Here is an 18,232-nt window from a genome sequence, read left to right as displayed (position 1 = left end):
AATTACATAATGATAAAAGGGTCAATCTAACAGGAAGATATAATTGTTATAAATATCTATGCACCCAACACAGGAGAACCTACATATGTGAAACAAATACTAACAGAATTAAAAGGGGAAATAGAATGCAATGCATTGATTCTAAGAGACTTCAACACTCCACTCACTCTGAAGGACAGATTGACCAGACAGAAAATAAATAAGGAGACAGAGGCACTGAACAACACATTAGAACAGATGGACCTAACAGACATCTACAGAACTCTACACCCAAAAGCAGCAGAATACACATTCTTCTCAAGTGCACATGGAACATTTTCAATAATAGATATATACTAGGCCACAAAAAGAACCTCAGTAAATCCAAAAAGATTGAAATTGTACCAACCAGTTTCTCAGAACACAAAGTATGAAACTAGAAATAAATTACACAAAGAAAATGAAAAATCCCACAAACACATGGAGGCTTCACAACATGCTCCTAAATAACCAATGGATCAATGACCAAATAAAAACAGAGATCAAGCAATATATGGAGACAAATGAGAACAATCATTCAACACCACAAAAATCTGTGGGACGCAGTGAAGACGGTGCTAAGAGGAAAGTATATAGCAATACAGGCCTACCTCAGTAAAGGAGAACAATCCCATATGAGCAGTCTAAACTCACAATTAACGAAACTAGAAAAAGAACAAATGAGGCCCAAAGTCAGTAGAAGGAGGGACATAATAAAGATTAGAGCAGAAATAAATAAAATCAAGAAGAAGAAAACAATAGAAAGAATCAATGAAAGCAAGAGCTGGTTCTTCAAGAAAATAGACAAAATAGATAAACCCCTAGCCAGACTTATCAAGAAAAAAAGAGAGTCTACTAACATAAACAGAATCAGAAATGAGAAAGGAAAAATCACTACAGACACTACAGAAATACAAAGAATTATTAGAGAATACTATGAAAAATGATATGCTAACAAACTGCATAACCTAAAAGAAATGGACAACTTTCTAGAAAAATACAACCTTCCAAGGCTGACCCAGAAAAAAAAAGAAAATCTGAACAGACCAATTATCAGCAATGAAATTGAACTGGTAATCAAAAAACTAACTAAGAACAAAATTCCTGGACAAGATGGCTTCACCACTGAATTTTATCAAACATTTAGTGAAGACCTAATACCCATCCTCCTTAAAGTTATCCAAAGAGTTGAAGAAGAGGGAATACTTCCAAACTCATTCTATGAGGCCAGCATCACTCTAATACCAAAACCAGGCAAAGACACCACAAAAAAAGAAAATTACAGACCAACATCCCTTATGAACATAGATGCAAAAATACTCAACAAAATATTAGCAAACCGAAGTCAAAAATACATCAAAAAGATCATACATCATGATCAAGTAGGATTTATTCCAGGGATGCAAGGATGGTACAACATTCGAAAATCCATCAACATCGTCCACCACATCAATAAAAAGGACAAAAACCACATGATCATCTCCATAAATGTTGAAAAAGCATTCGACGAAATTCAACATCCATTCATGATAAAAACTCAACAAAATGGGTATAGAGGGCAAGTACCTCAACATAATAAAGGCCCTATATGACAGACCCACAGCCAACATCATACTGAACAGCAAGAAGCTGAAAGCTTTTCCTTTAAGATTGGGAACAAGACAAGGATATCCACTCTCCCCACTTCTATTCAACATAGTACTGGAGGTCCTAGCCATGGCAGTCAGACAACACAAAGAAATAAAAGGCATGCAGATTGGCAAGGAAGAAGTTAAACTGTCCCTGTTTGCAGATGACATGATGTTGTACATAAAAAACCCAAAAGAATCCACTCTGAAACTACTAGATCTAATATCTGAATTCAGCAAAGTTGCAGGATACAAAATTAATACACAGAAATCTGTGGCATTCCTATATACTAACAATGAACTAGCAGAGAGAGAAATCAGGAAACAATTCCATTCACATTTGCATCAAAAAGAATAAAATACCTTGGAATAAACCTAACCAAGGAAGTGAAAGACCTATACTGTGAAAACTACAAGAGACTCATGAGAGTTATTAAAGAAGATACCAATAAATGGAAACACATCCCATGCTCATGGATAGGAAGAATTAATAATGTCAAAATGGCCATCCTGCCTGAAGCAATCTACAAATTCAATGCTATTCCTTTCAAAATACCAACAGCATTCTTCAACAAACTAGAGAAAACTGTTCTAAAATTCATATGGAACCACAAAAGACTCCGAATAGCCAAAGCAATGCTGAGAAGGAAGAATAAAGTGGGGGGATTATGCTCCCCAACTTCAAGCTCTACTACAAAGCCACAGCAATCAAGACAATTTGGTACTGGCACAAGAACAGAATCATAGACCAATGGAACAGACTAGAGAGCCCTGATATAAACCCAACCATATATGGTCAATTAATATATGATAAAGGAGCCATGGACATACATGGGGGAAATGACAGTCTCTTCAACAGCTGGTGTTGGCAAAACTGGCAGCTACATATAAGAGAATGAAACTGGATTATTGTTTAACCCCATACACAAAAGTAAATTCGAAATGGATCAAAGACCTAAATGTAAGTCATGAAACCATAAAACTCTTAGAAGACAACACAGGCAAAAATCTCCTGAATATAAGCATGAGCAACTTCTTCCTGAATGCATCCTCTCAAGCAAGGGAAACAAAAGCAAAAATGAACTCATGGGACTATATCAAACTAAAATGTTTCTGTATGGCAAAGGACACCATCAACAGAACAAAAAGGCATCCTATAGTATGGGAGAATGTATTTGTAAATGACATATCTGACAAGGGGTTAACATCCAAAATATGTAAAGAACTTACGTGCCTGAGCACCCAAAAAGCAAATCACCCGATTAACAAATGGGCAGAGGATACGAAGAGACAATTCTCCAAAGAAGAAATTCAGATGGTCAACAGACCCATGAAAAGATGCTCCACATCACTAATCATCAGGGAAATACAAATTAAAACCACAATGAGATATCACCTCACACCAGTAAGGATGTCCAGCATCGAAAAGACTAAGAACAACAAATGCTGGTGAGGCTGTGGAGAAAGGGGAACCCTCCTACACTGCTGGTAGGAACGTAAGCTAGTTCAACCATTGTGGAAAGCAATATGGAGGTTCCTCACAGAACTAAAAATAGAAGTACCATTTGACCTGGGAATCTCACTCCTTGGAATTTACCCAAAGAATACAACTTCTCAGATTCAAAAAGACATATGCACCCCTATGTTTATCACAGCCCTATTTACAATAACCAAGATATGGAAGCAACCTAAGTGTCCATCATTAGATGAATGGATAAAGAAGATGTGGTACATATACACAATGGAACACTATTCAGCCATAAGAAAGAAGCAAATTCTACCACTTGCAACAACATGGATGGAGCTGGAGGCTATTGTGCTCAGTGAAATAAGCCAGGCGGAGAAAGACAACTAACAAATGATTTCCCTCATTTGTGGAGTATAACAATGAAGCAAAACTGAAGGAACAAAATAGCAGCAGATGCAGAGACTCCAAGAAGGAACTAGTGGTTACCAAAGGAGAGGGGTGTGGGAGAGGAGGTGGGGAAGGAGGGAGAAGAGTATTGAGGGGTGTTGTGTTTAGCACACATGGTGTGGGAGATCACGGGGAAAACAGTGTAGCACAGAGAAGGCAAATAGTGAATCTGTGGCATCTTACTACACTGACGGATAGTGACTGCATTGGGGTATGGGTGGGGACTTGTTAATATGGGTAAATGTAGTAACCACATTGTTTTTCATGTGAAATCTTCATAAGAGTGTATATCAATAATACTTTAATAAAAAATTAAATTTAAAAAAAATTACACACTGATCTGAAAAGCTTCCTAGGTCTGAAATTCAGCCATTGAGCTCAAGGTACAAAAACAACATGTTTCCTTCTAATTTCACACCTTTCCAGCACAGCCCTTGAATTCCAAGATTTGCCATTTTTTGACACTATCTGTTGTGTATGCCTTTTGGGGGATGATGTGAGAGGGTGGACATGGTATTGAAATGATGATTATAATTTTCATATTTCCTACAGTATACTGGACTTAAAAGTAATTTTGGTATGCACAAACTAACAATTATCATAAGAAAAGTAATTCTTACCTGTGAAGGATTGTTCTTGGTTTTCTGAACTACCAGGGGGAAAAAAAATGCTTTTAAATTAGGTGTGCCAGTTAATAAGTTAGACATAGATGTGCCACACATAGCATAAAATGTTGGGTATCATGAAACTCCATTTCAATGTTTTCCATTGAAGTAGTGTACACATGTCAACTTTCCTACCTAGTTTCCTGTTTTAAAACTGAATTACTGATTTTATTAATTATCATTATAGAAACAATTACGAATGATGCCAGTGTAGGTGAAATGTTTTCAATCCTTTTTAAACAAAGGTTCACTTAACATAAAACTAGTACTGTTACAGCTAGTGATTTAAGCAACAAAGCTAAGGCTGAAAAGAATGTTTGATTTGATATGAGAAAAGAAAAAATTTTACGCTGATGCATAAAATCCATATGCTGGATAATTTATATCTAGAAGTGACATAATCACAGGTCTGAAAGTAGCTGGGTGATCACCTCACCCACTGGTTTTCAACACCTCCCAGATTAGAATCACCTGAAGAGCTTTTAAACAAAAGCATGTGCTGGGCCCAGGTCCAGAGATGTGTTTCCAATTCACATAGGGTGGGGCTTATATGTCAGTATGTCTTAAAAGCTGCGCAGGCATTTTAAGGTGCAGTCGAGGTAGTGAAGCACCCAGCCCTTCATAACAGAGGAGGAGGCTGGACGTGCTGGAGTGTCATGACTTAGCCCAGGTCAAACAGGGAAGTCAGGATGGAGGGGAGAGGCACACGCCTTGCCACTTCACACTGCAACTGTTCCCCCTCATGCTTGCTAATAACATAAAAGGTAAATTCCTAAAGCTGAAACCAAGTGCTCTTTCTCTAGGCATCTTAGCAAATCTGCAGAGTAGAATTTCTATAAAAGAGCCATGCTATTTTTGCATAAATACCACAAGCCTTTTCAAGGTGATCGTGAGTATTCCACAGTTGCTGCTATTTGGTTCCTTTAGTCCTGCAGGAGTACGAGGCAGAAGGGTTTGTGTGCTCTGCTCTATCCCATCCAACTCCTTTGGAACAGGCAGCCACCTTGATGGGCCTCAGCCGTGATGTCAGAAACTGTGGTCCTGGACCAACAGGGAGCAAAGACGGGACACAGAGGCCCAGGAAGTGCTGTGCTGTGCTCTGACAGGACATAGGAGTCCCAGGCCCAGTGTCCTGTGAAGGTCGATGGGGAGGAATAGAGATACCTGCATCTTAGTCTTGGGCTGACACCTCTTCAGCATGGATTTCTGCAACTTGGCCTTTTCCTAGGTGTCCTGTGTGCCAAGAACAGGTGCAGATTCTGAGGTGCTGGGACAGTAACAGCCTCCGGGTTGGGTTGGGCTCTTTCCTTCTGCGTGTCATTATGCTCCTCCTGCCTGCTGCCTGGAACAGTGACCTAGAAATAAATAGGCAAGAATCCATTTTATGATATATGAAAGTACATTCATGGTAGTGACAGAAGAATTTCATCCATTCCTGGAGGCTGGGGAACTTCATCATAACATGTCTTAAAATAGTAGAGAATTCAGGGTGAGCTCATCTTCCTCCCATCCACTCATTCGACAGACACACAGGAGCACTTGCAGGTGACTATGGGTGGCAGAAATCAGGCAAGGAGGATATACACACAGACCTTGCTTTGCACCCAGTCTGGTGCACCACCCCCAGGGGGTCCCAAATAAAAGAACCTTTGAGGATGCAAGAAAAGTCCATTCTTGACACCATCCACATCACGATATTCAGGCACATCAACTCCATGGATGCAAAGCTTTGCAAGGCTTCAGGTTAAAAGGAGTGTCACTTATTTGATAAAATAAGTGAAAACAAACCATTCATTCCATATGCCACTTACAGATTCTGAGTTTTTTCAGTCGCCACCTGTGTTTGTTTCAGATTCCTTTGCTTTAGCATGACTTAATCTTGGCTCTTTCCCTGTCTGCCACCCCTACCCTGCAGGAAAGGACAGGGGCGGCCTGACTGGGCAATATTTGGGAGACTTACAGAACACAATGAGACTATTCTGTTCAAAGAGAAATTTCTCGATTGGACTGAACTGAAGAGACCTAATGAGAAGACTGCCTACGACCTTGCCCAGCAGAAGGAATTCCGGGTAATTAAACCTCAAACCTCAGGGCTTGGTTTGATCCCAACCAAACAGGCCTTGAAGCTAAAAGCCTTCCCAGGGTTTCCTAGGAGGACAGCAAACCGAGCCAGTTTCTAGTTGCATTCTAACTAGGAATCAAAAACAGCCCAGGGTGTGCCTCAGGGTTTATGGTCACCCCACTCACTGTGATGGATGAATATCCAGGCCTGCTGGAGTCTTTCCCCTAAATACAGCCTTTTCTTAAATGCAATTAAATGCCGAGACAGATCATGAAAGCTGTCCTCATATGCTGTCCTATTAACAATGAAATGGCTGTGAAGCAGAGGTAACCCAACAGACATTTTTCCGTTCCCTTGCAGGAAGAGCCAAGGGCAGAAGTCAAGCCATATGATGTGACGCTGATGGTGCCGGTGCCCCAGACGACAAGCAGCACTGTACTGGACGGGGTGAATGTTGGCCGTGGCCACGGCCTGGTGGAAGGGGACGACAGGAGGCAGTTTGAGATCACCAGCGTCTCTGTGGATGTCTGGCATATCCTTGAATTTGACTACAGCAGGCTTCCCAAACAGAGCATCGGGCAGTTCCATGAGGGGGACGCCTATGTGGTCAAGTGGAAGTACATGGTGAGCACCACAGGTTAGTGAGTTCTGGGTTCTTTTCAAACTGAGATAGGCTGGGCTGCCCCGCGGCTGGCCACTGAGCCCAGGCCTGTGTCGCTATGCCTGACGCTCAGCTCCACTGTGCAGTGTGTCCGTCTTGTTCACTTTGAGGACCACTTATTAAGTCTCATAGACAGATTCCTAACTGCCTAGCATTGCTGACATCTGTGATGTTTCCTTGTAGAAAGTAAAGGCTTCGCTACTCCCCTCACTCCCTTCCTTGACTTGTCCCCAGAGGTTTCTCGAAAAGCAATGATTTGCTTCTAAGTGATATTTACCATGTGGCTGTAGGCTGTGTAAAGTCTTAGGTAAAACATAGCTGGGTGACTTAGAAGTGAAACCAAATGGAGGAGTAACGATATAGTGAACAGATGCAGCAAAAAAATATTAAAAATAAAAAAAGCCATTTTCTCAGAGGCTGAGAGCACTGACAGTAGTTTGTGGATCTGGTAGAATAAATGCATAGTCAGAACTCTTCGATGCTGTCAGTGACATAGCAAAACGCTCAACTGTAGTTTTTGCACTAGAGGAGGATGGAAGTGAAACTTGGAGTAAGAACTCCTTTCTTCACCAATAAGTAGCCCTTACTTAAGTGGCCCCTAGTGTTCCTCATCCCTACCCAGTTAGAAGACAGTTTCTGTCACAACTCTCTAGTTTTGAGATTCCTTGCAATCCCCAGGGGAGTTGACGCACCTCTGCCCAGTCCCCTGGCTGTCCAGCCGTGGCTGCCCTGGGGCCACCAGGAGCAGAAACCAAACACCTGAGGACTTACAACATTTGATTTCTTCCCTAATTTATCGAAAAATAAGACTGTTAATCAACTGGGAGCATCTACTGAGAACCTTCTCTGTGTATAAGACACTTTATTAGGGAGTAAGTAAATATTTCAGACCCTGCCTTCAAGGAGCATATGGAATAAATGACAGTAAGTCAAGTAGCAGGAGAGACAGCTGCTTTGTGCCAGACGAGGAGAGCTTGATTCTGAAACTGGGTCTGCCAGCAGCAGTGAAAGCCCAGCAAAGCAGCAGCTGGGAAGCCAGTGAGTGGGCATCACCGGGCAGGGCCATGCATGGTTGTGTCAGGCCCAGAACTGTCTGGGTGGGCTGCCCCACGGGATGTATTCAGTCATTTGCTGATTTCTCAGTGAAAAACAGGACACCAAGATTAAGAAACCCACCTAAAGTCACACAGCTAGTAGAGAGCAGAGCTGGACACTAAAAGTTGCCTTCCTCTCATAAGGAGGCCTTGCGGCTTGCAGGAAAGGCCACAGGTCCTAGGACCATAGAGCGCAGCTCTGAATCTTCTCTCAGGCCCTACATACTAGCTCTGCAAGTTGAGTCAAATTATTTAACCTGCCTGAGCCCCAGTTTTCTCACCTGGAAAACAGAGACAGTCCGCAGCTCACAGAACATCATAACCTGGTGCATGTGATGTTTAGTGTGGCTCCTGGCATGTGGCCACATGGTAAATGCAGGAAATACTGTCACCAATGTTCTCAGCAGCAAAAGCATCATTAATATATTCAACTTGAAGATGAGATCATGTGAATCTACCCAAAATAATAACAATTCCCAGAGAGTCACTGTTGTGGGTTTGAGCCCCTGAAATCATATCCTGTGCTGCTGGCTGGTGGTGGAGACCCTCAGAGGGAATGTAGTGAGACAACCTCCTAACCTCTGGTGGTATGGGACTGGGAACTTTAAGGGCCGAACTGAAAGTGTACATGATTCCTTTCTTTTCTTTTAAACGTCTTTTATTGAAATACAGCTTACATACTGTTAGGTTGGTTCCAGATGAACTAGTGGTTGATCAATTACATATATTAAATGCTCACCATGATAAGTGGTTACCATCTGTCACCATACAAAAGTTTTACAATATTAGCTATATTCCCTGTGCCAAACTTCCATCCCTGTGGCTAAATTATTTTATAAATAGTTCCTATTTTTAAAACACAGAAAGGGAATTGCATATTTTGTAAACTAAAATGAAGGGTCCCCACAATGCGAAATTCCATCATTTCCTTACCCTCACCATTAGTTATAAAAAAGTAACAGTAAGTAAATGAATAAATAATATTAAAATGAATTAATTTAAAAAAGAAATCTTGAGATATCTTTATGGAAAGATAACCTTTATGGAAAAATGCCTGTCTCTAATAAAGCTACACAGAGCTATCTTTAAAAAAAAGATTTCTGAGGTCTTCACAGACTATTTACTTGGGAGACTTAAGACATAATGATTTGACCCAAGCAAATAGTTTATGTACTTCTTCTCAATAAATAGAGTGCACATCTCACAGCCAGTTCCCTCAGCATCTTTATGAGCAAAGTTACAAGTTGAGAAAGTCCAGCTGTGGAGAATTAAGTTAGGGCAGGGAGCATTCAGACTGCAGACCATCCCTCTGGGAGCAGAGAAGCTTAGCTGGATGGCAGATGTAATTGCTCTGAGGTTATCACAGAAATGCTGGCCTCCTGGTGGCTCCCTGTCCAGCCCCTCAGGACCCACACCCCACAGGGGCTGCACCTGCAAACAAGACTCAGCATGAGCTCAGAAAGGCCCTAGCGGACAGGGTCAGTGGAAATCAGCAGCTGTGGAGACAATACAACTGTCCCCTTGGGGGGTGCTGGCCAGCCTGCATAGGAGCTGCTTGGGAACTGAACCATGGGCTCTGGAGAAGGGCAACCAGGGGCTGCAGTGGGTTGGTATCCTGCCCCAGAGACTGCCTCGGGGACTGCAGGGTCAGGAAACAAGCTGCTTGAGGGACCCAGTGGTGCTGGACCAGGCCACTCCAGAGCATGGTACCAGTTGAGTTCAGAAAATGTGGTTCTGCTTCACGACCACTTGACCATGAGCAGTTCACACCTCTTTTTATTCCAAATACAAGTTCTGATAACAGACTTACTCTTCCAAGTATTTTGAGGGAATGATCTATCAATATTTTAAATTAGGCATCTGATCAAGATTATAAAGATCACAATCCAAATAACACTATATCTTTGTATGTTGACAGATAGCAACCACACTTACCATGAAGAGAGTGTGTAGTGCATATAATAGTTGAATCACTATGCTGTACACCTGAAACCAATAATAGTGTATAACAACTATATTTCAATTTAAAAATTCAAAAATCCAGTCACCAAAAGAAAAAGGATTACAGCCTAGAAGTTCTTACTAATAATAACATAATCTTTGCTAAAATTAAAAATAAGTGAATTAATTAAGCTATAAATGTAGATGATTAAACTTGGGGTTAAAATCACAAGGAAAATTAGTGAAAATTACTTGTATGAAGTAATTTTAAGGAATCCTATTCTATTATGGACATATACGTTCAAGTCCATTTTAGAATATTAGGATGTAAAACACTGTGTAAATATATAGTCATGCTTAAATAACCAATGTACTTAAGTGCTAAAAAATTCCAAAATATGTATAAACTGCCACAGTCTATTTTAAGTGTATCTTTCCACAGTAACCTAACTGACATGACTGATTTTCACTACTATGAGGAGTGGGGTTGCTAATCAAAAGCAAACTTTTGTTCCTATCTAAATTAGCAGTTGAATGGCTTCCAAATTAATTGTTGGCTATGCATAATCCATTGATGGCCCCTATTTCACTTTTGACAGCTTAAAAATACACCAATCTGACCAGGTCCAGAGTAGGTGGTGCTGAAAGCTGTGTTCAATCAAAAATACTTTAAGAATTACGATAATTTATGGAAACTGTTAGAACAAAAAAGAGATCAAATAAATATGGACCTTGACCTCTTAGGGACTTAAATAAGCTTTTTTCTTACCTTTAAACTTCAAGACAACTGTGATTTTGTAGGTGGATCAGAGCTGAAAAAGAATTGAGGAACTATAGAACCAAAGAATCTGGTTATTATTAACTTCAAGGTACATGGGTGTTACAGCCTCCTGCACTGGCCCATGGTTGATCGCTGCTTGTGGGGACCACCCAGGCATTCAAGGCAAGAACTTGGTCTCCTGACCTTCATTCTAGAAGGCTCTGCCTCCAAGTCATCATCATTCAGGCCTCCGCTTACCCACCTCCTCAGAAAGGCCTCCCTCCACAGGGAGTTGGTCCCCTCAGCACTCGCCCTGCCCCATGGCACATCTCCCCATTATTTCTCAGAGCACTGCAAGTACCTGAAATTATCTTGCTCACCTCCTGATTAGAATGAAGGCAGAGAGGCTGTCTGGCTTACCCATCGGGGTAGCCACCGCATCCTAAACAGTCCCTGGCACACTGTTGGTGCCCACAAATGTTTGTGGAATGAATGCATGAGAGGAGTCTGGAGTGAGGTATGTTCCTGAAGGTAGCAGGCTGAGGTCTGAAATACTGTCTAAAGTGACCACTTGACTTTCTGTGCCTGCTCTTCAGTGAGACCCACATTCTGTGTGCTGACGTTCATCAAATACCTGCAAGGTGCCAGGCAGTAAGGATGAGCAGCACCTAATCCTGGCTACAGCCTGGTGACAGATATTATTTAAATCCCAGATTATTTCATGAAAGTGGTATGTCAGCAGTTTCTCTCTCCCACTTCTGACAGAACTTGGAAAATTCAAAAGTGCTTCTTTACTAGAATAGTTTTAACAGACTATATTTTTCACTTTGTGCTTAAAGCTGGCTGAGCTGTTGTTTTCAATATCTTTCTCTACCAGCTAAACTTTTGCCAAAGGATGGTGTAATCTGGAACAGGCGTCTGCGGCAGCCACCATTTCTCTGTCACACACTCGGAGTGACCTGCTGCCTTCCTCTAGGCTGGCAGGTGTTTTCCTCAGTGTGTCAAGAGGGCCCTGCAGACCATTTTTCCCCAGTTTGGAGTGTCAGGCTCAGCTAACTGGAAGAAAGGTGGTTTTTCTCTCCAGCATATGGTATGACTGCCATTCCCTGCAGCTGTGATTTCTCCTCAGCCCCATGCCCAAGAGCTGTTTCTTCACTGTGTGTTCTCACAGAGCCTGGAGGAGGGAGCCATGCATTTGCTTTCCTTGCGGCTTCTCTGCTGTTGACCCACTCCATGGTTCTGTGTGTTTGCAGTGGGAAGTCGACAGAAGGGAGAGCATCCAATTCGGGTGGCTGGCAAAGAGAAGTGTGTCTACTTCTTCTGGCAAGGCCGGCAGTCAGCTGTGAGTGAGAAGGGCACGTCAGCCCTCATGACGGTGGAGCTGGATGAGGAGAGGGGGGCCCAGGTAAGTCCTGGAGCACAGCGGCGCTGGTGAGACATGTCCGTTCAGGGAAGCCGCACAGGGTGGGCCCTCGTTTCCTGAAGACCTGGTTCTAATGAATAAAGACAGCATCACCAGAGCATTTTAGTCCTGGGCTTCTCTTCCAGATTCCTGGTTGTGTCTCACCCTTCATTCCCCCCACCACCTGGCCAGGAAGCCCACCTCTTGTAACATGACGTTCAACACGATGTATCAGCAAAGAGTCAGTCCACAACCCAAGTCCAAAGGGCTGAAGATTGTTTAAGTTTCCACCTAACTAATAATCCAGGAATTGTGAATAAAACCAAAAGGTGCTATTTTCCACTTCCCAAAGTGGTAGAGATCTGTTAAAGAACAGACCCCAGGCTTCTGAGGGTTCAGTAGGATGGGTTAGTGTGCATGCTTCCCTTGGAAAGTATAACTTGTTTGAAATGGCCATGCTGAAAGGCACTTTTGGCTCGAGAACCTTAAATAGCTCAAAAACTTTGATCAGTTTTTCCACTTACACAAATCTATCCTAAAGAAATATTATGTGAGGCTAATATAAAAATTAGGGTTCCCATCAGCTGCATTCCTCACAGCAGCCTGAGTGATTTTTCTAAGCACATCAGATCATGTCACTCCCGTGTGGCCATCACATTTGGACTACAGTCTAATCAGTCTCCTGGTGGTCTGCCAGTACCTCCATGGTCAGCCCTGCACACCTATCCTGTCTTCCCTGTCTTGCACCTGGGCTGCTCCAGCCTTCTTGCTATTCCTCAGACATGCCTCTTCCTGGCCACCCCAGGGCCTTTGCACTGTTTCCCTTGGAACACTCCCCATTCATCCATCTGTAACTCTCAACCTCTTATGATTCTGATTTCTGGCCAATTGTCAGCCTCCCATTTTATCCAGATCCATACCCAGTCTGTCCCTTTACTGTGCTTTACTTTTTCATAGCACATACCACTACTTAACTTCATAGCCATTTTGTCAGTTGTTTATATTTTGCGTCCATTTTGTTTACTTATCATCTGTCTCTCCCCACAAGCATGAAGGGGACCATGCCTGCCCCTGTCCTACCCACCACTGTAACCCAGAGCCTGCCGGTAATAATGTCTAGCAGGTACTGCTGCCCAAATCCAAGGCTTTGTCAACATTTCCTTTTAATGTTTGGATTATCTAGGCCTTGGGTCCCATCCTTTTGTACCAGTAATTAAGAATTAACTCTGGGGTTTGGGAATAGTTAGTAATAGTATGAGGGAAGAGAACAGAGGAATTTTCTCCAGAAATAGATCAACACTCACTAGCCTTCCATATTCATAATAACCAGTCCTTTTCCCTAAAAAATACTTAATGCATATTTTACAAATAGTTGTTAGTGACCATTGCATTTTAATTTATTCCTAGTAGTGGGTAGTTTTGACTGCCTCTTTTTTCCCTATAAAGGCCATGAAAGAATATGGTGATTTGGGGTGGGGAGGGGTATATTGAGGTAAATATAATAAAACATACAAGTCAGTGTACAGCTTGAATTTTGACATGTGTATGCACTCATGTAACCCCATTGCCTAGATGAAGATACTAAACATTCTTGCTAATATTTTTTTCCCTGCACCTATTTTGCCCATCCACCTATCGCCCTCTGCCATGGCAACCACCAGCCTTTTCTTTGTGTCTATTTCAGTTTTGTTCATTTGTTTTGTTTTTTCAGGTGGGACCCTCTAGGTCCATCTATGTTGTTGCAAATGGCAAGATTTCATTCTTTTTTCATGGCTAATACTTCACTGTGTATATGTACCACTCTGGTGTGAGGTGATATCTCATTGTGATTTTGAATTGCATTTCCCTGAGAACTAGTGATGTGGAGCATCTTTTCACATGCCTGTTGGATATGTATTTATCTTCTTTGGAAAAATATCTATTCAGGTCCTCTGCCCATTTTTTAATCAGATTATTATTTTTCTTTTTGTGGTGTTGAGTTGTATGAGTTCTTCTATATTTTGAGTATGAGTACCTTGTCAGATATATCACCTGCAAATAGATTATCCCACTCAGTAGGTTGCCATTTCATTTTGTTGATGGTGTCCTTTGCTGTGCAGAAGCTTTTTAGTTTGATGTGGTCCCTCTTACATATCTTTGCTTTCATTTCCCTTGCCTGGGGAGATGTATCCAGAAAAAAAGTTATGAATACTTATGTTCAAAGCTTACTTCCTATGTGTTCTTCTAAGAGTTTTATGGTTTCAGTCTTATATTTAGGTTTTTTAAGCCATAAATGAATGTTTTAATCATGCCTTTAAAATTATCCTGAGAATTTTGAGTCTTAACCTCTCTAGTTTGAGCGCTGCATGTTTTATCAATCCAGCAGGTATAAAATCACTTTAGATATATAAGACATGGTCACAAAATGGCTTTTAGGAATCTGAGAGGCTGTGATTGATAGGCACGTGGCTCCATGAGTAGACCATGGGAAGGGCTGCAAAAGAGACAGTTCTTTCCCCCCAAATTACTGTGATCAGTCATTCTTTTCTCTGAGAGCTATACCATGTTTAAAATGTGTTTAAATCAACCATGTTACATCCATACCATTAACATACCAAAGTTCATGTTTCAAAAGAGTATTTGATAGAAAAATATAAAGTGAAGAAAATAAGGATATAGAACAACAATACTGATTTTCTTTGAGAAATATCTATACCTGGAAAATACTTTGAAAGGAAAGTTAACCACTGCTAGAATTCTAAGGTGTATCTCTAGGTACTAGTATTATTACAGGCCTTCGTACTTCCTGATATTTTTCAGATTTTCCACAATTGGCATGTATTTTTTTATCACTTTGAAAAATCAGTACATGTTACTTATTTCTATATGTTTAAATTGGAAGGTCCAAGTACTTCAGGGAAAGGAGCCCCCCTGTTTTCTGCAGTGCTTCCAGGGGGGTATGGTGGTCCACGCCGGGAGGAGGGAAGAGGAGGAAGAAAATGCACAGAGTAAGTCCATTTAATTGTTGGAATTTGACTTTTTTTCCTTTCCCGGAAGGCACTTTTATATGCATGGGGTTTAAGTAAGTCTCTCTCTGTACAGCGGGGCCTTACTCCTGAACGCCTCCTAACATTTTCCTTATAAATCAGCTCACAACTGCCACCCACCTCCCGTGGAGTTTACCCTGGGATCCAACCTCTCAGGCAGGGGTCTGGAAGAGTACTTCACCTTAAACCGAATCCTCCCCATGACTGTTTTTAGGAGGGGAAAAAAAAAATCAGTGCATCTTCTGTTATAAATTATGAGATTTTTTGTTGACCAGCACCCCTCCCTAGCCAAAAATCCTCTTAGCTTTAAAAGTTTAGAATTTAGTCCTTTTAAATATGCCTGTTCCATAACTTACCTAGGTATTTTGTAAATTTGTAAAAATAGTTATTTTGCATTGTGACGTGCTTCTAACTGTAGAGGGATGTACCCTCCGGGCCCACAGTAAGATGGCTGCTGGCTTCAGCAGTGGCCCCGGGCCGCCGCCCTCCCTTGAGTCATTGAGGCGACCCGCAGGGCTGCTCTCCCCGCGGCAGATCTAACTCTGCGCCGCTGCTGCCCCCTGCAGGCGAGTGGAGGCTGTACTGTGTACGTGGAGAAGTGCCCGTCGAAGGAAACTTGCTGGAAGTGGCCTGTCACTGCAGTAGTTTGAGGTCCAGGACTTCCATGGTTGTGCTCAATGTAAATAAAGCCCTCATCTACTTGTGGCATGGATGCAAAGCCCAGGCCCACACGAAGGAAGTTGGAAGGACTGCCGCAAATAAAATCAAAGAACAGTGAGTGTTGTTATGTGAGGACCTCCCTGCAGGGAGCTTCCTGCGGGAAGCTACCCAAGCACCTTCCTGCTGTCAAGCACAGATTTGGGGACCAGGGACAAACCCATTTCTGTCCCCATGAAGCTTAGCAAGAAATAGTAAATATGTATGTAAAAGTATGTGAGTATATATCACCTTCACTGCATTTTATATGTGACTGTACCATCCTGAGGGCCAAGCTGCCCTCAAAACTGCAGGGCATGTTTTCATTCATTGGTAAGAATGTTTTAGTTGGAAGTGAAAGAGAGAAGGTGGCCTGATCTGTAGATTCCATCTTGAACTGGGTTCCGCCTGTGCTTCCAGGGCTCCTAAATAATTACTGGACTCTCTCCGTGCAGATGTCCCCTGGAGGCAGGGCTGCACAGCAGCAGCAAAGTGACAATACATGAGTGTGACGAAGGATCCGAGCCCCTGGGTTTCTGGGATGCGTTGGGAAGGCGAGACAGGAAAGCCTATGACTGCATGCTGCAAGGTGAGGCACGTGCGTGGCCTTAGGTTACTGATTTATTCTCTTCATACCTGCTAAGCACATGCTATGACCACCACACTGAATTAAACCTAGGCTAGGTCTTCATGGGCCTGCAACCCCATAAGGAGGCTAAAGAACAGGGATGGCTAATTATAATGCCAAATAAGAATTTGATGCCACAGAAGAGGTGTTGAGTTAGGAGAAAGATTACTTAGACACAGCTCCAAAGAAGACAGGGCATTGACATAGAGCCTTGGAGGAAAGTATGACTCGAAGGGAAGAAAATTCCAAGAAGCCAGATGAGCAGATGCCTTCAGCCTGGCCAGCATGCAGGTTGCAGGGCAGCAGTGCAGTTCAAGTTACAGAGTAAGTCAGTTTTATATTGAAATACACAAAATACAGATCAACATAAGAAGGGAAGTTAACAATGCCTGGCTTATCCTGAATTGCTTAGTAATTGTCTAAGCATCTGATATACATCAACTCATTTACTGCTCCCAACCCAACACTGCCTTTTTTTTTTTAACCAAAGAGGAAACTGAGGCACAGGGAAGTTCATCAACTTGCCCAAGGCTGGACAACAATAGAGTTTACTCAAAACTACTCCATTATACTGCCTCTCAATTTTTTAAATAATGCATATTGATGATGGAAAATGTTTGAAAGTATAGAAAATTTAAGAAATCCCTTATCACATCTTGAAGATAACCAGAATTCACATTTCTGTGTGATATGTACATAACACACCTATTTTTTTTATTTGGATAGCATTATACATACTGTTTTGTAATCTGATTTTTCCCTTTATTATGAACAATCTCCCAGGTTGTTCCTATTTAGACTTTTAATGGGGAATTCCATGAATATTCCATAATATATGCCATTCTCTACTTAACCTGTTCTCCTCATTTTGGAGAGTTAGCTCCTTTTTTTTCTCTATTACGCAATAATAGAGTTGTGAATAATTTGTCTGCATTCACTAGGTAAATGCCTAGGTAGGCAACTGCTGTATTAAAGTTGGAAGTCTTACAGACATTTCAACAAGTGTCAAAGTATACATTTCCTAGAAAAATGTACAATCAGAGACTTGGTACATTACCATTTTCCTCTTTGCTAAAATTGATGGGGGAAAATTGCTATGTAAGCACTGTTTTAACTTAATGTTTTAAATTAGAACTATATATAGTTGACCCTTGAATAGCACTTATATGCAGGTTTTTTCAATAAAAATAGTACAGTAAGTTATGATTTTCCTCATAACATTTTCTTTTCTCTAGCTTTATAAGAATACAGTATATAATACCTATAACATACAAAAGTGTTGATGAACTTTATCAGTAAGGCTTCTGGTCAACAATAGGCTATTAGTAATTAAGTTTTAGGGAGTCAAAAGTTATACACAGATTTCCTGCTGCATGGACAGTTGGCATCCCTAGCTCCTGCATTGTTCAGGAGTCAACTGTACCATAAACACTTTAGGTTTTTTTTAATCATTTGTATTTCTACTTTGGTGAATGTTTTATTTGTGCTTTTGAACATTTTCTTTGAGATATTTATCTTTTCATTACATTCCTTTATATGTTAGGGATATTAAGTTTCCACATTTTCTATTTTGTCCCTTGCCTTTTTGTTTTGTTTGTAATTTTTCATTTTTATGATGCCAATGCATAAATTTCTTCTTCTTTGATCACTTCTTTTACAATTATGATTAAAAAGGCCTTCCTCACCTCACAGGTCAGATAAATCTCACCTAATTCTTCACTTTCTCTTTTCTTTCA

At 41.4% G+C, this 18,232-nt stretch overlaps 1 protein-coding gene across 23 annotated transcripts in view; it reads left to right on the top strand.

Moving 5' to 3' along the window:
• Window positions 1-18,232, top strand: part of SVIL (supervillin) — a 235,847-nt gene that overhangs the window by 212,068 nt on the left and 5,547 nt on the right. For all 23 annotated transcript variants that reach the window (XM_073228993.1, XM_073229000.1, XM_073228994.1 and 20 more), the window contains 6 exons: window positions 6,142-6,295; window positions 6,649-6,925; window positions 11,998-12,149; window positions 15,028-15,133; window positions 15,739-15,946; window positions 16,324-16,457. In XM_073228993.1, coding sequence (XP_073085094.1) covers window positions 6,142-6,295; window positions 6,649-6,925; window positions 11,998-12,149; window positions 15,028-15,133; window positions 15,739-15,946; window positions 16,324-16,457 — 1,031 coding nt within the window. The remainder of the gene's footprint in view (window positions 1-6,141; window positions 6,296-6,648; window positions 6,926-11,997; window positions 12,150-15,027; window positions 15,134-15,738; window positions 15,947-16,323; window positions 16,458-18,232) is intronic.

This window comes from Manis javanica, chromosome 2, assembly GCF_040802235.1.
Source record: "Manis javanica isolate MJ-LG chromosome 2, MJ_LKY, whole genome shotgun sequence".
Classification (NCBI taxonomy): Eukaryota; Metazoa; Chordata; class Mammalia; order Pholidota; family Manidae; genus Manis; species Manis javanica.
Note: the sequence above shows the minus strand (reverse complement) of the source record. Positions and strands in the feature narration are given on the sequence as shown.